The following is a 24,741-nucleotide window of genomic DNA, read 5'->3' as shown; positions in this document are numbered from 1 at the left end:
TCGATATGTACGTCAGCGTGTTCCAGTTCCCACCAATATCCAGCAACTTCGCACAACCATTGAAGGGGAGTGGGACAACATTCCACAGGCCACAATCAACAGCCTGATCAACTCTGTGTGAAGGAGATGTGTTAGGCTGCATGGTGGTCACACCAGATACTGACTGGTTTTCTGATCCACGCCCCTACTTTTTTTTTTTTTTTTAAAGGTACAGTGTCTGTGACCCAACCGATACATATCTGTATTCCCAGTCATGAGACATCTACAGATTAGGACCTAATTCCTTTATTTCAACTGACTGATTTCCTTAGATGAACTGTAACTCAGAAAAATCGTTGAAATTGTTGCATGTTGCATTTTATATTTTTGTTCAGTATGAATATCTAAATATCAGGTTCAGTCATTCAGAGGTTTGGCTGGCTGACTTATATCCTGTTAATTCAGGTAGAAGTCCTTTGAGGTAGATAGAAGACACACTTGCCACCAATAAGAGTTAAAGGCCGGGATTCAAGCAAACTGCAGACTGGCCTAAATTAGTAAAGGGAGGGGGGTAAGGAGTAATCTTAGGGAGTGACGAGGTGGTCATGCTGCATGCAGAGTGGTCAGGCAAGGGCGGGGGGGGGGGTAACGAGGAGAGGACACCTGTTCTGGACAACCTTGGCATTAGGGGGGAGGAACTGTAGGGGCTAGCAGTTGGAGTCATCACAGAGCTGTGCTTCACAGAAGAACCGTGAGCTTCGTTTAGCAGTACGGGCTGTGAAGGGGACGCTCTTCAGCACTGAGGGGGGAGGAGGGGAGAAAACGTCACACCTGAGACAGAGGAACCTGTACTGTTACTGTACTGTTGTACACGTCTGAAAAGCACCCTATTCCCTATGTAGTGCACTACAGGGAATAAAGTGCTATTTGAGATGCGCACTATGTCCAGGATGACAGGGCTATACTGTATGTAGAGTAACGGAGATGACACAAGTGTTGTAAAGGACCAGTACTGGGGAGGAAGCATTATTAGCATATTATTAACATTGATCATTTAGATTTCACTGTCGACGCTGATTAATGAGAGTGAAGTTAGAAACTGTCCTGAGTTTGCACCTCCCACGAAACAGGGCATCGGGACACGGTGGCATTTTTTTTTTGACCTACTGGGACGCGCATAACAGCCAATGGCTTAACTACAGGCCTACTCTACTCTGTAATAACGAGACCGTACTCATCTAGACAACTAGCAGGCCACAAAAAAACACAACTACTGGGACGTTCAGAACTGGAATCTGCTGCTGTCTAGCTGCTGGATAGCCTCGAGCAGTGGTGTCTGAACCACGTAACAGAGTGCTCCTCCAGCCGAGCAGTTGAGGACCACAGTGATCTTAGCCTGGCCCCGGCCTCTGCCCCTAGGACTGGGGTTTGGACCAGGAGACCTGGGGCCCGGCTGGGGGCTGCGTGGCTGCCTGCGTGGCTGCATGTCGAGCCCACCTGTGATGATATCCTCGATGGTGCCGTCCTTCCCCTCGTAGACGGGCCGGTGGTCCTTAGCCTGGCGTTTACGCAGCTCTGAGATCAGCTCCTGTTGCTGCTGCCTCTTCTTCACTACCTGGACCTAGGAGGGAGAGAGGAGGAAGGATCAAATCCTGCCGAGGTCGCCCAAATAACTTGAGCTGCCCACGGATCATTTCAATCGTATAAAATGCATGAACTCCTTATTGGAAGTGTGAGAAATATATTGAGGAAATATAAAGGCACTGTTGATCGCAAGATTATCCACAAATTAGTCTACATTCTACATCTAGACCCTCTAGAATCGTTGTACAATAAGCTCAATTTTACTACTGTTGGTTGAGTCCAGTGACTATTATAATCTTCCTGTTTTTTTGGGCCTTGTCTGTCAGTCAGGGCTAGGGAGACTTCTAGTACTGTACCTTGGGGTCGTGTTGCTTGGCCTCCTGAGCCAGTAATTTCTCTCTCATGGCTTCCTCCTGCTTTTTCCTCTGCTCATTGTCCACCACCGCATCCTGTAGGGAGGAGAACACAAAATGGACGCCACTCAGAGAAATACAAATCAAGACACGGAAATATATCTAGTTTACAATAGAAGAAATGGTTTTGGGTGTTGAGTAAACAGAGACAACACACTTTCATGTAGCAAAACAGTCAGCAACATACATTTTTCTGTGTGTCTCCCTCTCTCACTCTGATCCCCTCTCTGTTTCTCTCGCTCTCACACACACAGATACGCATGCAAGCGCGCAGATCCATACATTCTTGTAGAGAACAATCTCAGGAAGGTGTCTGTGTGGCAGGGCTGTCCAACAGGCGGAGGCAGGGCCGTCTGTCCTTCCCGGGGGGGGGGGGGGGCAGGGAGGGTGGAGGCATGGCGATGCAGAGGCAGGGCGGGGCCCTCGGTCCGGGGGTCAGAGTGGGGAGGTAGGGGGAGAAAGGGGAAAGCAGGGGGGTAGGAAGCGGGAGACCGGACCCAGTCTAAACACCACAGCTGCGGCTCTGAAGGCAGACCCAGCTGGCCCATCCTGTTATTAGACCTGTGACTCCAGTCCACACCCTGTCCTGTGGCACACAGACAGCTCTGCTCTGCTCTTAGAGGCAGCAGGGCAACACCCAGACCCAGACTAACCAAAGGTTAGGCTAACTCCCATAGGACAGAGGGCAATCTCCACCTAAAAACAATCCTGTGTGGCTTAGTTGGTAAGAGTGTGATCCCCTACAGGGATCCCATATGCATAATAAATATATGCAGTCGCTTTACTGTAACGACGTTTGCTATATTATATACATGTACGTGTTAGAACTGTGCTGCTTGGTCCTCCCTTACCTTGTAAGCTCTGATGAATCGCACAAACACAGGGAAGAACACGGACGGAGGAGTCGTCTTGGAGCTCTCCCCAAAATAGTTGACCACATTGTTGAAGGCTTCCTAGAAAATGACCGGGGGAGACAGAAGTGTAAAAGGCAGGAACACAACATTTGTCAACATCGCCAACCTTTACAAAGCCTTTTGTTTGAGATCAAGTGTTGTCCTGTATTGTTGTATCTTGGGCTTTTTGGCTTTTGTTGTGCTGCTTCTAGGGAGAGGTGTTACACTAAGTTGTGTCGTGTTGGGTTTTGACCCGTTTTTAGTTTTTGCAAAGCTGTTTTCCCTGAAGAAAAATGCTGTGCTTGCTTTAGCGGTTTTATGGTAGTGGAAGACGTTTAGAAGTTTACAGACCAGTATTGAACCATTGTGTTTGCAGTTTTGATAGGATGTGTTAAGTTTACCTCCGCAGTCTTGGCGTCCTTCTGCAGTTTGTCAAGCTGAGTGTCGCTAGTCTGGAGGAAGCCCTTGAGAACAGAGTGGTCGTGGAGACTACACTCTCTCCTGATCAGATCCATCCCTTTACCCAGCTCCCGCACGTCCAGCAGCACATTCTCCAGAGACACTAGAGAGAGAGAGATACGCACGCAGGCACACGAATATCAAGCCTCCTCATTTCTACTGTGCTTCACATGAACTGTCTTCTTCATACAGTCAGAAGAGGAGTCCCAGTCCTGTCTCATGAGGTCTATAGCTGTGTACTCACCTGCAGCAGCTTTGTCCACAAAGTGTAGTTCGTTGAAGAAGTTAGCCAGCTCTGGATACTTCTCCTTGACAACCACAGCTATGTAGTGGAGCAGAGTCATCTTCCTGTCTGTAGACTTGGTGTCCAGCAGCTGTGGGAGGAGAGGAATGCATATTAGCCAAGCCTCTTTTATCACTCTTGAAACAAGTGTATAATTGTAGCCTTGTATAACTAATATGGAGATAAACTGAGCACTTAAAACTGAATGCATGACCAGAATACATATCAACCAAGGCTCTTCTCGATCTGGAGGAGTACATCTTGAAAAAAGTCTAGCCCCTTGTAACTAATATGACGATACAGTCTCTAGAATGTTCTACTTTGTTTCGTACAGTACTCACCAGATCAAGACTTTGTAGCTTGAAGCCATACACAGAGCCTCTCTTGCTGCTGTTCATGTAGTTTCCCAGGGCTAAGATGATCTATGAGCATATAAAAGAAGAATTACAATCTTAGCGCCATAAAAATGTGGCCAGGGTCATGCAAAAACAAAAAAGTTTTCCAAAATAGTTGTTGCACTAAGATCCATTGCCTAAAACTGACATAGATTATTTTAGTGCTAAGAAACTCTTGGGGAAACTCACCACTGGTTGCTAAAACTGAAACAACGCTTGTCATCCAAAGTCAAACTACTTTAATCCCCGATGTTGGAATCCAAGAGCGAGAAGCCTTACCTCTAGCATGCGTTTTAACTTGGGTGAAGACTTGACGGACGCGGACGCTGCGATGATGGCGTTGAGCTGCGGGGTCAGCATGCCGACGTTTTCCGAGAAGTTCCCGACGAACGTAATGATATTCATCCTCTGGGTGAGCCGTTCGATCTTGGAGAAGAAGAGCATGAATCGGTCCTCGTCCGTCAGCGCGTCCAGCGGTCGCCGCTCCCGCTCGTACTGACGCATCGTCTTCCCCTCGGCCTCCGTGGGAAGGAAACGCATCAGACACTCCACGAAGTCCACCGGCAAGGCCTTCAGATCAAAGCTATAAGGAGAAACAGATAGTAGAGGTTGCAACACTGAAAAGGTTAGAAACATCAGAAACTCCACCAAGTCCACCGGCAGTGCTTTTCAGGTCAAACATGAGTAGGGAGACCTTGCAGAAAGCATCAGAAGGGGGAAGACAGGTTAGAAACATCAGCGCTAGAACTGGAAACGATGCAGCATAGAACCACATGGTTGGGCCCCTCGGAGTATGGTTCCTCTCTAGGTTACTTCCTTCTAGGCAGTTTTCCCTGGACACTGCTTGCTCTTTGAAGGCCCAGGCCGGGATACTGTAATGCACTTTGTGACAACTGATTTGTTGACGTAAAAATACATTTTGATTTGTGGAAAGCGAGGTATAGGTTACAGTACGTACCTCTGTATGGCTTTGCAGATCTCCTCAGTGCTCTTGTTGGCCTTCCTCAGGGTGATGGCCAGGTTCTTGGAGCGGTTTGCGTCCAGCAGGCTGACCTTGTTGGCAGCCTTCTGAGACACTTTGGTCTTGGGGCCACTCAGGTCCACCAAAGGACCCTGGGCCTTGGTCTTAAAAAGCTCCTCAAACTTCTCCACATCCAGCTCCTATAGACAGACACCACACACTCAGTCAAACGTGATACCTCAAAGCATGTACATCTTCTATGAAAAATACCTGTTTTAATTTGAGTTTTGTTTGGTTTTGATTGCAATAAAACAGGGCAGGGTTAACTATCCGTATACAATGAGTTAGGAGGAGGGCCTTGCGGGCCTATTTTCCTGACCACGTGTCATGACACGGAACAACTTGGGCCCAAAATGAAGAGAGAAACTGTCAGATGAAGGCCCCCGAAAGGGAGGTTTCCCCTGGACTGGTAGACTCACCTCTAGTACTCGTTCATCATCTATCTCGCTGAAGACCGTGCCGTTGATCTGGTTGGGTTTCAGCGCGGTCCAGTTGAAAATAGGCAGGCGGAACTTGGTCTTGATGGGCTTCTTGATCCTGATAGCTGCAGACCGACATTTTACATAGAACACCAGGACATCCATTATATAGACAATCATGCACATTTCCATCACACAATCAGACTTGTATCTTTTCGACACATTGTACACTCCACCCTAACTTCCTTTTAAGTTCAAATGAACCGTAGTGGCACCATAGCAGACGTGCAATGCATTGTATTTGGAGGCTGGTGTTCGCTCTTACCTGATAGGCCCATATTGAGGATGAAGTTGGGTGCAGTTCCTGGTAAAGGCGGGGCCATAGGAGGTGGGGGTGGAGCATTCGCTCCTGTGGAATAGAACACAAGACACTCAAGTCAGCATCGACCAATAACGCCAAAGTCTGGGCAGCTCTATTCTCATGAGCCGTAATCAAATCCCAAGCGTATGGACATCTGTGAGAGGCTAGTTCAGGCATGCTGTACCAAATCAATACGACGAATAGTAATATTTGTTTATGATTGCATGCACTAGTGTTGTGCGTCCATCCAGCTGTTTCCGTGTGTGTGTGTGTGTGTGTGTGTGTGTGTGTGTGTGTGCGCGCACAGCCTGTCAGCACCTTGATTCACAGTGAGGGAGGAAACACCCTAGCGTTTCCCTTTCCTGTCTGGACGGGCGGGGCCCGGGCCCTACTCTGACCAATCACCTGGCTGGGCACAAAAGGGCAACGAGGGCAACTCTAAAATAGATCTGCCCTCATAGACCTATGTCCCCCATGTCCCTTTGGACTCTAGTGACTTCCTCTCTCTTACATACATGTACACCACACATAGTACCCTTTTCACACTACAGAGCCGAGCTGTACTGGCCTGGTTACACACCCACCATAGTTTGTGCTGTAAGGTATTGATTCTCAACCTCTTCAGTGGGCTTTGGAATTTGGAATAGAAAAGGGTGGGAACCCCTGCTATGAAGGACAATGTGAAAACAAAGCCAACCTTTTTATAGTTCTAGTCGGCACAATGAAGTGAAATAGTATAACTGATCATGGTACTGTACCTAAAGCAGAGGGCAGAGGAGGAGGAGGCGGAGGAGGGGGAGGCGGGGGAGGTGGTGCTTCACTGGCCGATGGTAGACTAGTCCCTGGTCCTCCTGGTCCTCCTGGCCCTGTTACTCCTCCAGGCCCCACTGAGAATCCTCCGTTCTGCCCAAAGTCACCCAGAGGCACCCCCGGACCTCTACCCCCTCCTCCTCCACCACCGCCCCCTCCCAGGGGCTCGATGGCGATGTCCCCGTCCGGCTGCTTGCGGAGGCGGATGGTCCCCTGCTGTTCCATCTCCAGCAGGCGCTTCTCGATGTTGAAGCTCCTCTGGAAGGCAGCGTCCTTCTCCTTGATCATCCTCCTCAGGGTGTGGACCTGGGTGTTGGTCGACTCGTACGTCTCCTGTTGGGTCAGACCACCAGGGGGAGACAGAGAGAGAAACGGCTCTATGATGACTCCGAAAAACCATACAGGATCATAATCATGCCATATCCTGCCGATCAATTTTCTATAACAGCATTCTCGCTCGAGCACAGTTAATCAAACGTTGATGTTAGTCTGCCACGGCCGTACATATACTCAACCAGGCGTCGTGAAACACTGCTGCAAAACAACATATTAAATACAACATGAAGACGCGCGAAGACACAGCTGCGGCTGTGCTGAATCATCAAGGGTGCATTTGATGGCGTATATGAGAAACGGGAATGGCAATTTGATTCCGTATCATAATCGTGAACCCCAGCTCGTCTTTACCCGTATGACGTGGAGATCCTTGTCCTTCTGCAGGAGCTGCTTCTCCAGGTCAGCCACTTTCATGATGGTCTCATTCTCCACCTCCAGCAGCTTCTCCGTCACCTAGTGCAGGGTGGAGAGGATGAAGAGGGCGAGGAAAGAAAGAGAAGGCAGCAGGCATGGAGAGTGAAGCAGAGTGAGTGGGGAGATGGAACAACAGGGATGGAGAAAGGGATAGCGGGGAGAGGAGGTGAATTAAAGCGTTGATTCAGTAAAGTCCACCTCGGGCATCTCGCCCAGTTCCACTTTTGCTCTCTATCTCTCTCTCTCGCTCTCGTGTACTATATTCGCTGCAGCGTCAGTAAGAAATGTGATACGCTTTGCAGCATGACACAGCAGGTTCAACTGAGGCTGACATAGCCTAGTTAGCTTTCACTTTTGAAATTGGATAACATGTTGTACAAGTAGTAAAAGGAATTCTCTGGGAATGCTCGCTCTCCTCCTCCCCCGTAATTCCTGGCCCCTGAAAGCCGGGTTTGTTTTGAAATTCTCCAGATGACGGCACGTGCGCCTCCTGACCTTTCTGTGTTAGAAAGGGGTCATTGGAAGAACATGGGGGGGATGGTGCACTTCACATTACTGCCCGACTGAAATAGCAGAGGAGACCCAATCCTGACCGGATAATGGCGTACCTGACTACGGTACTTCGTAGAACTCTTTTCATGTACATTCATCAGTACGGAGAAGGACAAATGTGCTATAAAAATTCAGTGTGAATAACAACTAAAAGACTTATCGCCGTGTGTGTATTTGACCTATAACCCATTTGAAAACATTCCACTCCTGCACAGAGGCTTAGCGGGTGGGTCTGGTCAGTCTTGGGGTTCTTACGTGGGACAAGTGTTCCTCCAGCTCCTCCACCTTCTCCAGAGCCACGTTCTTGGTCTCCGCGTCCTCCAGCAGGCCGCCCACATCAAACACATTGTCCAGGTAGGCCTGAATCTGGACCGACAGCTTGTCACTCTCTGTGTACTTGGATTTCTGTAGGGAGAGAAGGGGAGGTTCAGGTTCACATTTATGAAGGTACCGTAGAAGGCAACGTTTTAAGGCATCTTGGAAAAGGGGACATGACGTAAAATGGCGATTTTTAACTTCCTGCCTTCAAATGCTGCCTCAAAAAGCATATGAGACACAGCATGTATGGCTCCTCGGAGACTTCATTCAAGGAATGCTGAAGGGGATGTTTGCGACAGGTCAAATGAATACCTGGTTATTACATTGTATTCATAGCGTCCTCCTTACCTCCAGGTAGTCATCTAGGCCCAGCTTAGTGAACTCGTACTGCAGGTGAACCCTGAAGTTCATGTCTTCTACTGAGTGGACCATGATGTTGATGAACTGCATGCAGGCCACCATGAAGTCGATGTTCCCGTCCTCCACGTGGAAATACTCCATCAGCTTCTCAAAGCGATGCTTCTCCTTGCACACCTGAAAAGGAATAGGAACAACATGTCAATACAGACAGGAGCATATTTGTGGAGGGGTTTGCAGTCTTAAGTCCTCTTCAAATCCAAAAGAGTGTGTTTCAGTTCTGTTCACCTTTGACTCTCCTCAGTTTCCGAAATGCTTTGATGTTGCTGTGCCGTATAACAGAGTTTCAGGTGAGATAGTGACCAGTGGCGGTCGGTGCCGTTTAAGATGAGCATGGTGTTATTTCTATTACAGCGCATTGGATGACATTCATATTCCATTCACCCAGTTCAATGTAACAGCGATAGGCTTAGGCTACTACATGATACTCACGTTTTCCCTGTACCCATCATGAGGTTGCTACAACTTAGCCTATGAATGAATGTTTACAATGTAGGTGCACACCGAGAGAAATGAGAGACGGTGACACATTCAATACCGCCTTGCACATTCTGGCCTGCATCTAGCCGATCTAGGGTGTAATCTTTAGTCCAACAGTTGCAAACGAGAGTTTCTATTCGACAGATTCAGGTATGTTTATCTCCGTTTCGTTCCGTTTGCTTCGGTTTAAGAGACGTTTGTCAACAGAACCGGCGGAATGAATACACCCCTGATCACACGCAAACATTTCACTTTCATAGCAGCCACATAAAAACAGCATGATCATTTAGCTTGTTGTATATATAATTCCTTCTCGCCGCTATCTACGCACTCTCCTCCTCTCACCTTTACCCTTCACTTGTGGACTTCAGTGCACAACAAACCAGCTGTCTGTGACCAGGCGAAAAAAAACTTTCCAAGCCAAACCTTCATATCATGACCGCTAACCGCTACAGCCTATATTGTTGTCACGTCATAGTCAACTTAAACTACTAGAACTAACGTGTTAGTAAACCCGCTACAATCATGCAGTACAGTGTACAGACTGAAAGAAGTTTAGCAGTTACAGAGGCTGGCCCCGGTGACAATAAATTAAGAACATCTTGACTTCGAAGAGTTCCAGTGTTCTAGTGTTGGATAGCCATAGCCAGCTAGCTAACATAGCATCCCTCTGTTTGAGCTGGGTGTTTGAGTAGGCTAAACTAGCTAGCTGCAATTACTAGCAAAAAGTGAAAGTTTCAAAAAATACAACCAATCAATTTGCCCCCCTCACCCCTCATACATTTCTCTCTCACTCACTCTCTCCATCTTCTCCTTAATTTTTAAAGAAATGAATTTGCTCAACTGTTAAATTATTGTCTCTCTCTCTCTTTGACTCAAACTACTCACCACGTTTCATACACTGCAGTGCTAGCTGGCTGTAGCTTATGATTTCAGTACTACATTCATTCTCTGATCCTTTGATTGTGTGGACAAAGTCAGTTCATGCTGCAAGAGCTCTGATAGGTTGGAGGACGTCCTCTGGAAGTTGTGATAACTACTGTGTAAGTCTATGGAAGGGGGTGACAACCATGAGACTCCTAGGTTTCGTATTGACTTCAGTGTACCCAGAGGAGGACGGAAGCTAGCTGTCCTCCGGCTACACCATGGTGCTACCCTACAGAGTGCTGTTGAGGCTACTGTAGACCTTCATTGCAAAACAATGTGCTTTAATCATTTATATGGTGACGTGAATATATTTAGTATAGTTTTATATAAAACATATAACTTTTGAATGTTTCAATATTTGTATTTTTATGAAATTCACTGAGGAGGACAGTCCTCCGGTTCCTCCTCTGAGGAGCATTCACTGATCGTGACCCATGGCCAAGGCTATGGGTGTAAGCAGAGGTCAACACACTCCATCTGCAATGAAAAGCCCTCCTAATTATTGGAATTCTTGGGAAGGGAACAGAGTAAAAATAAGGCATAGGGATAGAGATCTCGCCAGACTCCCACACACACACACACACACTGGAGACAAAGAAAACAAACTGATTTCCCAACTTAAAAACATCTGATTTAAATACAGAACAAAATCCAACCCCTCATTCCATATCAGCATTCTTTAGCCTAGAGTTGTTGTTTTGTGATTTATACTTAATTGCTGCACAAATATGGCTATAAACCAGAGCTGCGTCTCAAATGGCATCCTATTCCCTATATAGTGACCAGAGGCGGCCCTGCTCAAAAGTAGTGCACTATATAGGGAATAGGATGCCATTTGAGAGACAACCCAAAACGGGTGGCGGAACATCTTAGCTATAACGTTTCAGTAAACACTCAGCTGTCACTATGATTGCATTTTGAAATCCCACCACAGAGTCGTTGGTTGGTTCACACATTGCTGTGACTGGGTGGCTGATAGGAGTACTGCTCTATGGGGTTCTGTGGTGCTCTGCAGATTGCGCAGAGCAATCGGCTGATTCCGGCGTTAAGACGACTGACTCTACAGGCTAGAAACTGAGAGGCTAAGCAAACCTTTGTGATCCACTCACTCCCACTGGGAAATTGATCCTTATCACGGTTGCCTCACATCTGGTGGCTTAATGAGATGAATAGCCCCAGACATAGCATGGTTCTGGGCTTTGCCTAACAGGCCTACCAGGGTTCAAATAGTATTCATTTTCTTTCAGATACTTTGAGCATTTCATTGAGCCTGCCCGAAGAGCCAGATGGGCAGGGCTTGCACTTTTGGGATTATTCTGTTGGTTTTATCGTGCCCACTCAAGCGTTCCAAGTATTTGGAAGAAAGCAAAACGGTGAATTCTGCCTACAGTAGGCGAATACTGAGGTTATACGAAAGTAATACGTCACCTCTTTGAAGTTGTCGAATGCAGAGAGTATGATCTCATGGCCTCCTCTAACCAGACACACCGCAGCCAGCAGCTCCAGCACCAGGGCTTTTGTCCTGTCAAGACAGAATACGCATGTTCATAGACACAACGTCTATATAACAACGCATTACGACTCTGGTAATCCATGGCTCGACCTGTACGTGGTTCAAATCCAACTCACTATGACGTTGTTATAACGGCATTTGATAATATACTTCGTTAAATATCAGCCGTATTCTTTTCATCGGTGCAAAATGTAGTCAGCCGTTAGATAACCTAAAGCACTAAATAAATGCATAGCCCAGCTGAAATCCATAATTCTCTACTTTGAGGTTTAACACCCACAGAGGAGCCGGAGCGAGGGGCTTGTCAACGCTTCAACTGAAAGGAGGTCATTAGGAAGTGATCAGCTCCCACGCTTTAACACTGTAATCCCAAACATTCCTCTAGCACACTGCATCTATAACAGGCCTTCATCCAAAATGGCACCCTAGTCCCTACGCCATGGCTCCCTATTCCCTTCGTAGTGCACTACTTTTGACCGGGGCCCTACTCAAAATTAGTGCACTAAATAGGGAATAGGGCGCCATTTGGGATAGACGGTAAACCATGCCTTTACCAGGCTGGATGTATGGTTCTCATTCCCAACATCCGAGAGAAGCCGATGGGAGCGTATCATATGAACAGGCTGATCAAATGTTCCTCTATTGTCTGACCCACACCCTGACCCACCCTTAAATCTCTCAAGCTGCAGAGGTGGTGGAGGCAGGGCTAGGGCCTGAACTTGAACTGATGATAGATACCTGCACACTGTTGCACCTCAAATCAAAATCAACCTAGAGTTACTGGAAGTGTGAAGTAACAGCTTCTAAATAGAGCCTGAGATTAGCTTACCTTGAGTTCTTATTGTTCAGACTTAGGGCAATTTCGTTGACTGCGTGTGCATGGGACATTACCAGGTTGAAGCCATACTGGAGAGAGAAGGTAACGATAGAACAGGATGTGGTCAAAGAGAAGCAAAAGAGTCTGAATGCTGCCAGTGCATAGATTCAAGAACACTGCCTAGATTCACTTTTACTGTGGCTTATACAGGAAACATCTGCAAGAGACTCTTGACATCTTTAAAAAAAATATTTGTCTGCATTTATGCTTTACCGTTTCTGCCCTAATGCCACTAGAGAGAACAATGGGTGTTTAAGGTTGCTCTGTGTATTATTGGTAACATGGGGGTGGCTTTGATAGTGGATATCCCCAGTCAGTACCTGGTAGTTCATTATGGCTCGCAAGCACATGATGCAAACGTGCACGTCGTCCTTCTGGCTCACGAGTCTTGAGTTCTTGATGGTTTTGCTGTTAGGTGCTGTGCCATAGCTGCAACAGAGGGCAAAGGTCAACAACTACAGTGGCAAGAAAAAGTATGTGAACCCTTTGGAATTACCTGGATTTCTGCATAAATTTAACCTACAAATCAGATCTGATCTTCATCTAAGTCACAGCAATAGACAAACACAGTCTGCTTAAAGTAATAACACACAAATGATTGTATTTTTCTTGTTTATATTGAATGTTTAAATGATATATTCACAGTAGGTTGGGAGAAGTATGCGAACCCCTAGGCTAATGACTTCTCCAAAAGCTAGTTGGAGTCAGGAGTCAACTAACCTGGAGTCGAATCAATGAGATTTAGTTTGGAGATTTTGGTTAGAGCTGCCTTGCCCCATTAAAAAAACACTCACAAAATGTGAGTTTGCTAATCACAAGAAGCATTGCCTGATGTGAACCATGCCTCGAACAAAAGAGATCTCAGAAGACCTAAGATTAAGAATTATTGCCTTGCATAAAGCTGGAAAGGGTTACAAAAGTATCTCTAAAAGTCAGTCCATGGTAAGATTGTCTATAAATGGAGAAATGTCAGCACTGTTGCTACTCTCCCTCGTAGTGGCCGTCCTGCAAAGATGACTGAAGGAGCACAGCGCAGAATGCTCAATGAGGTTAAGAAGAATCCTAGAGTGTCAGCTAAAGACTTACAGAAATCTCTGGAAGATGCTAACCTCTCTGTTGACAAGTCTACGATATGTTAAACACTAAACAAGAATGGTGTTCATGGGAGGACACCACGGAAGAAGCCACTGCTGTCCAAAAAAAACATTGCTGCACGTCTGAAGTTTGCAAAAGAGCACCTGGATGTTCCACAGCGCTACTGGCAAAATATTCTGTGGACAAATGAAACTAAAGTTGAGTTGTTTGGAAGGAACACACAACACTATGTGTGGAGAAAGGCACAGAACACCAACATCAAAACCTCATCGAAACTGTAAAGTATGGTGGTGGGAACATCATGGTTTGGAGCTGCTTTTCTGCCTCAGGGCCTGGACAGCTTGCTATCATCGGAAAAATGAATTCCCAAGTTTATCAAGACATTTTGCAGGAGAATGTAAGGCTATATGTCCGCCAATTGAAGCTCAACAGAAGTTAGGTGATGCAACAGGACAACAACCCAAAAGACAGAAGTAAATCAACAACCGAATGCCTTCAGGAGTGGCCCAGTCAGGCCTGACCTCAACCCGATTTGAGATGCTGTCGCATGACCTCGAGAGCGGTTCACACCAGACATCCCAAGAATATTGTGGAACTGAAACAGTTTTGTAAAGAGGAATGGTCCAAAATTCCTCCTCACCGTTGTGCAGGTCTGATCCGCAACTACAGAAAAGGTTTGGTTGAAGTTATTGCTGCCAAAGGAGGGTCAACCTGTTATTAAATCCAAGGGTTCACATAATTTTTCCAACCTGCCCTGAGAATGTTTACACAGTATGTTCAATAAAGACATGAAAAATTATAATTGTTTGTCTGTTATTAGTTTAAGCAAACTGTGTTTGTCTATTGTTGTGACTTAGATGAAGATCAGATACAATTTTATGACCAATTGATGCAGAAATCCAGGTCATTTGAAAGGGGTCACATACTTTTTCTTCCCATTTGTACATATTTTATTCAATGTTCACATACAACCACAACAAAAACAACTTGAGTCCACTTCATCCTTAGCAGCTTTTGATTCCACTTCACTTGGCTGATCTAAATCATCAGAGCCATTGTGTGTTCATGTTGTGTGCTTTTTTGTGACATCTTGATTTATGAGAGCAAGAAATGTTGTACAGTATCTGACATTCATGTGACTGCAGGGTTTGTGTTCCATGCCCCTAGCTTAAAGTGTGTCAAAGAGAGATCAGGCGGGGAAAGAGACCAGAGAAGGCCCATGTGGTTACAGAATGATGCATTCTGGGACGAGGTGAAGCCGTAGGTTTCTTGCATGACATCCGTTTGTCCCCAGACTGAGGTCTGCTAGTTACAGAACAGTCTCTCCTCCACATCCTCTTATCTCTCGGTCTCTGTTTCATGTTTTCGTGTGTCTGTGTTTTCTGCTCGTCTTACTTTTTGTCTTTTTTGAAAACTGAGTCATAAGTTTCTCAAGCATTTCTTCCTGTAGTAAACCAACAGACATGTAAATAGGGTTGTCCGTTGACAACAACAAAAAATATATATATTAATTATTTTACATTTTTATACCCCTTTTTCTCCCCAATTTTGTGGTATCCAATTGGTGGTTACAGTCTTGTCTCATCGCTGCAACTCCAGTACGGACTCGGGAGAGGCGAAGGTCAAGAGCCTTGCGTCCTCCGAAACACAACCCAGCCAAGCCACAATGCCCACTTAACCCGGAAGCCAGCTGCACCAATGTGTCGGAGGAAACACCGTACACCTGGCGACCATGTCAGCAGGCACTGCGCTGGCAGGAGTCGCTAGTGCGCGATGGAACAAGGATATCCCTACCAGCCTAATCCGGACGACGCTGTGCGAATTGTGTGCCGCCCCATGGGTCTCCCGGTCGCGGCCGGCTGCGTCAGAGCCCGGACTCTAACCCAGAATCTCTAGTGGCACAGCTAGAAATGTGATGCGCCACTCGGGAGGCCCTGACTAAAACTATTCTAATCTCAAAATGATTTATGTTTATGCTTCGTGGTACATTTATATCTTTCTTTTTCCTATCACTCTGTTTTCTCTCTCTGTGTTCTCTCTCTCTCTGTGTTTTCCCTCTCTGTGTTTTCCCCCTCTGTGTTTTCCCCCTCTGTGTTTTCTCCCTCTGTGTTTTCTCCCTCTGTGTTTTCTCCCTCTGTGTTTTCTCCCTCTGTGTTTTCTCCCTCTGTGTTTTCTCCCTCTGTGTTTTCTCCCTCTGTGTTTTCTCCCTCTGTGTTTTCTCCCTCTGTGTTTTCTCCCTCTGTGTTTTCTCCCTCTGTGTTTTCTCCCTCTGTGTTTTCTCCCTCTGTGTTTTCTCCCTCTGTGTTTTCTCCCTCTGTGTTTTCTCCCTCTGTGTTTTCTCCCTCTGTGTTTTCCCTCTCTGTGTTTTCTCCCTCTCTGTGTTTTCTCCCTCTGTGTTTTCCCTCTCTGTGTTTTCTCCCTCTGTGTTTTCTCTCTCTGTGTGTGAAAAGCTCACTAGATGGAGAATCACAGGGCAGGAGGCCCACCTGGAGCTAGACAGGTCAGGACAGTGGAACACATCTGGAACGAGGAAGAAGATCAAACATGGAAGGAAACACACAGTGCAGGGGTCAGAAACCACCTCTCTGTCTCCGTCTCTGTCCCTATCCCTGCAGATCGTTTAACCCACAAACCCCTGCAGTGAGGTCAGGAGTCTCTTCATCTATCCTCTCCAGACCCAGACCGCTCTACATCATGGCATCATCATCATCATCATAGCAAACAACTGGCTGACATGCTAACATATGTTTGGATTGCTACCTGACATGCTAACATGCTAACATACGTCAAGGCCAGGGGGTTAGATGAGCGAGGCACAGTAACAGCAGCGACAGCAGCAGCAACGGGGTAGCAGACGATACGTACCGGAGCACAGACTGGCGCGCCGAGCGGACCAGCGTGTTGCAGAAAGGCTGAGCGCCACTCTGGTGTAGATCCTCTATAGACCTACTCCAGGAAGTAGCCTTGTCCAGGGAGCCCTCCTCCCCATTATCCAGACCCTCAAAATTCAACCTGGGCCACGGACAGACAGACAGGCCGACGGACGGATGGACAGACAGGTAGACAGATGGATAGACATAGATGATGGACAGACAGAGGTCGAGGTAGATTAGGTTAGAAATGCAGCTCGGTAAAAGGTCAAAGGTTATGTTATAGAGACAAACTGCACAGTAAAAGGCTGCACAGTCAAGCTTAGTGCAACACAGAGTTGACGGGCTCAGTCATTCCCATCCAGGCCCGGTCCATAATGTGCCAGCATGGCGATATAACCACACAGACACATGGTTCCCAATCAAGTCGAACCACTCATTCAGTCTGCCAAGTACGCGGCATATGAGGCAGACAAGCACATTCAGGCACATTCAAAGGAACACAATGCCATAAGGAATCTATCCAGTTTGCTATTGCCCCTTTTCACATACAGTGTGACCTTAGCTCCTGTCTGTTGGGATGAACACTTCTGGGATCCGGTACCAATCTGGTTGGGTGGCGAACTACCTCTAGTCTCTTCTGAAGAGATGTGCTAAGCTTAGGGTGTGTGTACTCACATGACGGCACACTGTGCAAATGAGAGGTACTCCACCAGGATATCCAGACCTCTGTTTTCATCGTTGAGGAACTCCCGGACCCACCTGGGTGACATGGGACACAGAGAGGGGTTAGCAGGGCAGAATATTCAAGGGCTAACACCCTTATATGCTAGTCATGGATCATCCCTAAGTAGGGCCAGGACTTTTCCCCACATGACCTGAACAGGGAAAAACTCTGGGCAGTACTCCATAGTTTTTCCTGGTGAGTTCACATGCTCTGGAAAAACTCCTGGCCCTATGTTATGATACATGGAAAAAGATAATAGCCCTAATAGAGGTACAGAAAGGCAGGAGAGAGAGAGAGAGAGAGAGACAAGGAAAGGGGCAGACTGAAACCTGAACACACAAGCTACACACATTCCTAAGAGCTGCAAAAGCCAACATATTTGAGTCTACATCTTGTAGACTAAAGTCTGCTCAGAATGGGGTCCCCTACACCCCCACTACACCCCTGATGGAGAGAGAAAAGACTTGGCAAGGCAGCAACGGAAAGTAAACGCGAGTGAGCAAGTCTTCAGATTTCTTCTCTATTTAACTCTAGTTCTCTGGAGGGGGGGAGAAAGTCCAAACAAATGAATTCCCATTGCGATGATAGAAAGAATGTGGAAGGCATATGGTATGGCTAAGAGAGAGCGTGGAGACTGGACTCAAGTTGGAGTCCCTGACAGGGGGCTCGATTCAATCCGCCACAGCGTGATTTCAGTTGAAAGGTCATCTCCGATTGAGCCGTTTATTGAACGTTTATCGTGAATGCGGTCTCCGCAAACGCGGGAACATTGCCTTTCAATTTCATTCTCGCTATAGCGCTGAACATCAGCGATACGGATTGAACAACCAAGCCCTCAGTCTTCCTTTCCCTCTTAGTCCCAAAACCCCTGCTTCCCCCTTAGTAAAATGCAAGGGAGTGGAATTGGGGTAAAGGTTCCAAAATATCCCCAATATGCTGGTTAAATCAAATCAAATGTATTTATATAGCCCTTCTTACATCAGCTGATATCTCAAAGTGCTGTACAGAAACCCAGCCTAAAACCCCAAACAGCAAGCAATGCAGGTGTAGAAGCACGTTAGGGAGGATACTTGTGTTACTGTTTGGTAACACAAGACTCTGGATAGTCAAAGGTAAAGTGGATAGGTGGGAGAAAGGCCCCAGTGTGAGGAAGAGAAAGGTGAGCAGAGAAAGAGAGGAAATGGTGAGAAGCAGTGAGATTGGGGCGGAGGGAGAAGAAGAAGGGAGGTGGGGGAGGCGCGCCTGATCATCGGTTTCCTGTCTACCAGCCCCCCCCCCTCTCTCTCCCCCTTCTTTTCCTGTCCAACCAGATGCTATTTCAGATTGTCTTGGCAATCTGAGGAATAACACGTCGGAGAGGGCCAGGATTCGGACACAATAAACAGGGCTCTGTTCCACTGAATTTACCAACCAAACCAAAGCCTCTGTCTCAAAATAGCCTCGGTCTTTTCCTGCCCGTGTGTCTTTCTGGAAAGACACTAGAACACAGACTATTATAGGAGTTATTATTGGAGGTATGCCCTGAATTACAATGAAAAATCACAAAGAACTGTTTTGAATGCGAGAGTATATTTGAGTTTGATTTAAAGGGCGGGGGGGGGACATCTCTGACGCACTTCCGTCAGAGTTACAGTAAGTATCTGTGTGACATCTATGAGACATTTGAGGATGATAGTGAGGAAGGAAGGGCTGAATAGAGGTTTGAACAAATGTTATGTGTGTGTGCATATTTGTTTGTTTGTTTTCCCAGGGTTCATCGTTGGTAGGCCATGCTTACTGTCCCTCTGGCGTACACAACTAAGCTTCCTGCTCACTGCTATGTTACGGGGGAGTGGACCATTCCTTTCCTAGCGTTACAATACAATGACTACCATCTGTGCATTGTGAAGAGGAAGACTCCACTATGAAGTAAAGCAGGCTGGGGAGGGTGGCAGGACAGAACAATAGGGAATGATCTGGGCATCAGGAAAACAAGATGTTGGTCCCTAGGACAGGAAGCGAAAGAGGAAGAGCACAGAAAGGATCTTTCTCTCTTAAAGGGGAGAAAAATAGGCTCATTCTTAAAGGGGCGATAATGGAATTGGTTGTTGTAGGGGGAAATAATAAGGGAGTTGATTTCCCACCGGCCTTTCACTTCCACAGTAGCCATTATTCTTGTAGCTGTGCCCCGCTCCAGGGGTAACGTTACAGTGTGGTATTCGTAGAAGACACATCAATTCCTGCAAACGTCATGTGAGAAGGGACAGTAATATTGGGGCTTTCCAGTACTCTGAGTCTCATTGGTTGACATAAGAGAAGAAAGGGGAGGGATGAGAATAGATCGTCACCCTATGTGATTGGTCCGCAGCGAGATCTCCAGTTCCCTCAGAACTTTAGTGGATTCCTGGACCCGCCTTCGGAACTTCTTGCGTGTGACTCCTGGGTCTAAGTAGCCCCGGAGCTTGGAGATGTAGGTGTGAGGAGGATTCTTCACTTGAAACCGTTCCTAATATAACACACGGGGGAAGAGGGTGGACAGAGTGAGCAGTGTAACATAATAGGGTTCCAACCATTACGGAGAAAAGACTAAACCTACACTGCAACAAAATGTTTTTTTCGATCAAATCTATCAACATTGCTTCACAGCTTTTGGTGTTCGAACAGACTAGATGTGCTGCGGGTTTGTAGAGGTGTAGCTGTGGGATTGTTTGCTTGCAGTAGCCTACATGTGTCGTGGTATTTAAAGGAGTTTACCTGGTCGCAGATGAGGTCCCATTTCTTGTCATTGTCATACTGTCTGAGGAGCCTGGCTTTGTCGGGAGGAAGGTTCATGGAATTCTGAAACACAAGACAGACAAGATCTCATCAGACACACCCCAGTGCAAATATCAGAGCACGCATCTTTGTTGAGTCATTCATTAATCATTTCATCATAATTGATCATTTCATGGCAGTTTCAGGGCTGATGATCCTGCGTCAAGTATGTTGTGTTTTTAGAGGCCAATTTGGTGTTTTTATGGGGCCTATGACTTCACTTCCTGTCTTGACTTGTAGCATCCTGTTGCATGAGCTCATCCAAAACCCTCCTCTGCACCCCAAATGGCACCCTTTTCCCTATTTAGCGCACTACTTTTGACAGAGCCCCAAAAGTAGTGCACTAAATAGGGAATAGGGTTCCATTTGGGAAGCACCCGTTCTCTGCGGTTGGTAATAAGCGTCTGAATCTTTCAGGAGTGACTACACTGCACTTTTTAACCACCGGCTAGCTAGTAGCTACAGCCTCTCTCTAAAACAGAAAGGAAATGGCTATTATTACTTGCTACTTACTATCTTATTGCTATCACTTATCCGGCCATAAAAACACTTAACACCACACAACATGAGAGAGGAGAACAGCCCACAGGCAACGGCCAAATGTTTTACTGCTGGGGCTCAAATTAAGACATTTAGCATGATTGCGCTAATTTGTTGTTTGACAACTATCCCATTTTATGTCTCTACTCCACCGTCGTGAGCGTTAACACACACCATACAGTATAACACAGACGCGTGTGTGTGTTCGTTCCATGACATGGGCCTCTGCCTCGGGGTAAAGACTTCCTACCATGAGTCATGAGACCATAAACAGAGGTCAGTGGTCAACTCTGAAATCTCTTCAACACCAGGAAGTGCAACAATACGAGGCTGTTAGTTACAGCTAGCTCCTCTCCTCGCCACCCGGTCATGTGTAACTGATCGCCTCAGCATTTCTCTTTGAAGAGACCATGAAGGTTTTGCTCTGTTTTCACAGTCCTGCTCAGACTCAGGGCCCCTCATTTTACATCCCACGTAGACGGAGCCCCACAGCCAAACCACACATATGCACACGCACCAATACATACACACACAGACACACACACACACACACCACAAACTGCCTGTCAGCTTGACCTGTGACCCTCAGCTACAACTGACCCCTGCCCTCACCTCCTAGCACACACAGGCTCTTTCTCAATTCATCTTTCCTCGTTCATCTTTCCTTACTCCTCGCCACCTCCTTTAAAGAAAGTCTGAGGTGAGAGACCTCCAACGTGGTTGAGAAGGAGGCTGGGAGATGGGATGTGAGGAATTGCAGAAAGGCTCATTGAGAAAGAGCTACACTAACTGAGCGTGAAGAGATCCCCACCCGGACCCCTCATGATCCTCTGAACCATTCAACCATTAGTAGTAAGCAATTCAGCTTTTAGCTGTGAATGTGTACAAGATGAAAAGTACCAATAAACCACCAATAAACCACAGCATGTGGTGAGGGATCATGCCCCCATGGACTTTCCTATGCTATTCCTATCGCTACAATGATTCACAGCAGTGGAATATCACATATAAAGTGTATTTTTATTTATTTTCCACAATGCAGTGGGGTGATTGGATCTTTCCATCAGCAGCACGTGTGCAGCATGAATCATGTTGGACTGGCTGTCTGAGAGGCTGGATGAGGACTGTGGCACATTGCTTCTTTACTGTGCAGTATTGCTGGAGTAGCCTGGAAATCCTGACTGAACGTGAAATGGAGCCGCATACAGACTGGATTTCCAGGCTACTGCCGAGGGTGTTGTTGACTCTTGACTCCGATGTCTGCTGGGAGTCAGACTTCGATAAAGACGCTGCTCCTAAACACACGATCTGAAGCCGAAAAATCACATAGCGACTCAGCTTGACTCTACATTTGCCGGCTTTGTTTAAAACCACACGGACAGAAACCGCAACTATAATCACTGATCCTTTGAAAGTCTACAGAGTACTCGTTAAACTTTCTGAAAATAAATGACAAATAACAGAATGCAAAGCTGCCTGCCTGAGGGGGGAAAAAAATCTTTCTTGAAAGCCTCTAAAAATGAACAATTATTTGACTCACAAAAAAAAGTCTCTGAGAAGAACTACTGTAGGGTTCTCAGACCTGAAGGACTGAAGTGGAGTGATAAGTGAGAATCTGTTACATTAGGCTTCTTTGACAAAACATTGCCTTCCAAATGGCACCCTATTCCCTATTTAGTGCGCTACCCATTGGCGCTGGTCAAAAGTAGTCCACTAGATAGGACCAAAACCCACACAGCTCCGAAAAAAACCATGAGCATTCCAGATGTCCAGAATTACACAAGGAATGTGTCCTGTTAATAACGGTACAAATTTGCTCTAAATTCTCTCACTCCCTCTTTCCTTTCCTGCTTTTCTCTCTTGGGGGGAGAATGTTACCTACCACAGTCTCTCCCTTTCTTCTCTATTTCTCCTCTCTCGCTCTCTGTCTTTATTTCTCCTCTCTCTCTCCCCCTCTCTTTATTTCTCTCTCCCTCTCTTTATTTCTCTCTCTCTCCCCCTCGGAGGGCTGTCGCCGTGTGAGCTCCATCTCATTCATTCCAAATGTCAGAAACAGGATGGGACAACTGACCACAAAGTTTGATATCAAACAATACTTTCAAACTTGAGATATTTCAGAATCTCAGACAGTAACAAATAAAGCTGATGACACTTGTGGTTTACCGCCAATTCAGTACAGTAACGTTGTATCCGGCGTCTGTCAGCTTCTTGGGGGGGAAAGACACAGTAGGACTGAGTGGTCTAAACAGTATTTATGGGCTTCATTGGCGGATCCAGACAGACACTCTGTCAACGTAAATAGTCTATTTCTTCATTGTTAATCCTGTAAGGACGAGGGAACTACGAATGTTTGCTGAGTGGGTGTCACTACCACAGTTCCCAGTACAGTTCATCATGTGAAATAAGTCCGGCTCCAATGCAAACAACCCAGCGATAATGAAACTACATGCAACGACGATAAGATCGAACAAACAACCTCACATCCGATCCAGGATCTGCCACAGCCAAGCGTAGTCCCAGGTCTGTTTATGCTGTCTTGCCAACTCCAGATCTGGGATCAGGCTAGCGTCAGCCCAGAACCTATTCCTCACGCTCAGACTCAACTAGCCGTGCAGATTAAGGAAGAACCGCCGGGCACAATACAGGCACAGAGCAGGGTTCACTACTCTCCTAATTGAATTGTGTAGTACACACAGCCTACTCTGCACTAGCCCTAAAAAACAGAGAGCAAGAGAGAGACACAGAGAGAGAGAGAGACACAGAGACACAGAGAGAGACACAGACAGTGAGAGAGAGTGAGACAGAGAGTGAGAGAGAGTGAGACAGACACAGAGAGACACACACAGAGAGACAGAGACACAGACACAGAGAGCTTCCTGTATTGTAGTTATTAGTTTAAATCCTAAAGAGCAAAATGTGTTCCCTGAATGTTACGGTTTTCTTGCGGTGAAGGAGAGTCGGACCAAAATGCAGCGTGGTATTCTTGATACATGTTTAATGAAGAAGAAAAAAACAAACAATACAAAAACAACAACCGTGAAAACCTATACAGCCTATCTGATGACAACAAACACAGAGACAGGAACAATCACCCACAAAACACTCAAAGAATATGGCTGCCTAAATATGGTTCCCAATCAGAGACAACGATAAACACCTGCCTCTGATTGAGAACCACTCCAGACAGCCATAGACTTTCCTAGAAAACCCCACTAAGACACAATCCCAATACGTACGAAAATCCCAAGACAAAACACCCCACATAAATAAACCCATCTCACACCCTGGCCTGACCAAAATAATAAAGAAAACACAAAATACTAAGACCAGGGCGTGACACTGAATAACAACATGAAAATCTCTGTCAGCTTTCTGGTAAAGAACATTGTAGAATATTTAAAGCAAGGGGCTTTAAACGTAACGTTTGTTCATTGTGTCATATTAATATGTTTTTATTATCCAAATATGAACCTTTTTACAAAGAAAAACAGACGATATTAGGCTACTTATCTACTCGTTGTTCCTGTTCCTGAAGGCGGCGCCATGATCTCTAACATGAAAACCCACCAAACAGTTCGATGTTTTTTATTTATTTATTTTTATTTCACCTTTATTTAACCAGGTAGGCTAGTTGAGAACAAGTTCTCATTTGCAACTGCAACCTGGCCAAGATAAAGCATAGCAATTCGACACACAACAACACAGAGTTACACATGGAATAAACTAAACATAGTCAATAATACAGTAGAACAAAATAAAACAAAAAGTATATATACAGTGAGTGCAAATGAGGTAAGTTAAGGGAGTTAAGGCAATTATTAGGCCATGGGGGTGAAGTAATTACAATATAGCAATTAAACACTGGATTGGTAGATGCGCAGAAGCTGAATGTGCAAGTACAGATACTGGGGTACAAAGGAGCAAGATAAATAAATAAATACTGTATGGGGATGAAGTAGGTAAACAGCCCATCTATGTACAGGTGCAGTGATCTGTGAGCTGCTCTGACAGCTGGTGCTTAAAGCTAGTGAGGGAGACATGAGTCTCCAGCTTCAGATATTTTTGCAGTTCGTTCCAGTCATTGGCAGCAGAGAACTGGAAGGAAAGATGACCAAAGGAGGAATTGGCTTTGGGGGTGACCAGTAAGATATACCTGCTGGAGTGCGTGCTACGAGTGGGTGCTGCTATGGTGACCAGTGAGCTGAGATAAGGGGTTGCAACAATTTCGGCAGATAATTTTAGAAAGAGATGGTCCAGATTGTCTA

At 46.1% G+C, this 24,741-nt stretch overlaps 1 protein-coding gene across 8 annotated transcripts in view; it reads right to left on the bottom strand.

Annotated features, from left to right (window-relative positions):
- Positions 1–24,741, bottom strand: part of LOC110491982 (formin-like protein 3) — a 52,138-nt gene that overhangs the window by 4,753 nt on the left and 22,644 nt on the right. For 2 of the 8 annotated variants that reach the window (XM_036946897.2, XM_036946896.2), the window contains exons 2-22: positions 19,877–19,960; positions 19,471–19,628; positions 17,095–17,178; positions 16,412–16,558; positions 12,772–12,880; positions 12,404–12,480; positions 11,490–11,583; positions 8,586–8,771; positions 8,175–8,324; positions 7,305–7,406; positions 6,566–6,950; positions 5,772–5,855; positions 5,447–5,571; positions 4,965–5,167; positions 4,286–4,589; positions 3,953–4,033; positions 3,573–3,702; positions 3,271–3,431; positions 2,828–2,929; positions 1,920–2,012; positions 1,477–1,600 (exon numbers count right to left, since the gene is read on the bottom strand). In XM_036946897.2, coding sequence (XP_036802792.2) covers positions 1,477–1,600; positions 1,920–2,012; positions 2,828–2,929; positions 3,271–3,431; positions 3,573–3,702; positions 3,953–4,033; positions 4,286–4,589; positions 4,965–5,167; positions 5,447–5,571; positions 5,772–5,855; positions 6,566–6,950; positions 7,305–7,406; positions 8,175–8,324; positions 8,586–8,771; positions 11,490–11,583; positions 12,404–12,480; positions 12,772–12,880; positions 16,412–16,558; positions 17,095–17,178; positions 19,471–19,628; positions 19,877–19,960 — 2,983 coding nt within the window. Of the gene's footprint in view, positions 1–642; positions 779–1,476; positions 1,601–1,919; positions 2,013–2,827; positions 2,930–3,270; positions 3,432–3,572; positions 3,703–3,952; positions 4,034–4,285; positions 4,590–4,964; positions 5,168–5,446; positions 5,572–5,771; positions 5,856–6,565; positions 6,951–7,304; positions 7,407–8,174; positions 8,325–8,585; positions 8,772–11,489; positions 11,584–12,403; positions 12,481–12,771; positions 12,881–16,411; positions 16,559–17,094; positions 17,179–19,470; positions 19,629–19,876; positions 19,961–24,741 lie in introns of all 8 variants that reach the window. The other 6 variants (XM_090202794.1, XM_090202793.1, XM_036946895.2 and 3 more) reach the window with 5 other exon arrangements.

This window comes from Oncorhynchus mykiss, chromosome 16, assembly GCF_057628025.1.
Source record: "Oncorhynchus mykiss isolate SJ-2025 chromosome 16, ASM5762802v1, whole genome shotgun sequence".
Classification (NCBI taxonomy): domain Eukaryota; kingdom Metazoa; phylum Chordata; class Actinopteri; order Salmoniformes; family Salmonidae; genus Oncorhynchus; species Oncorhynchus mykiss.
The sequence above is the reverse complement of the archived record's forward strand: the minus strand, read 5'-3'. Positions and strand labels throughout refer to the sequence as shown.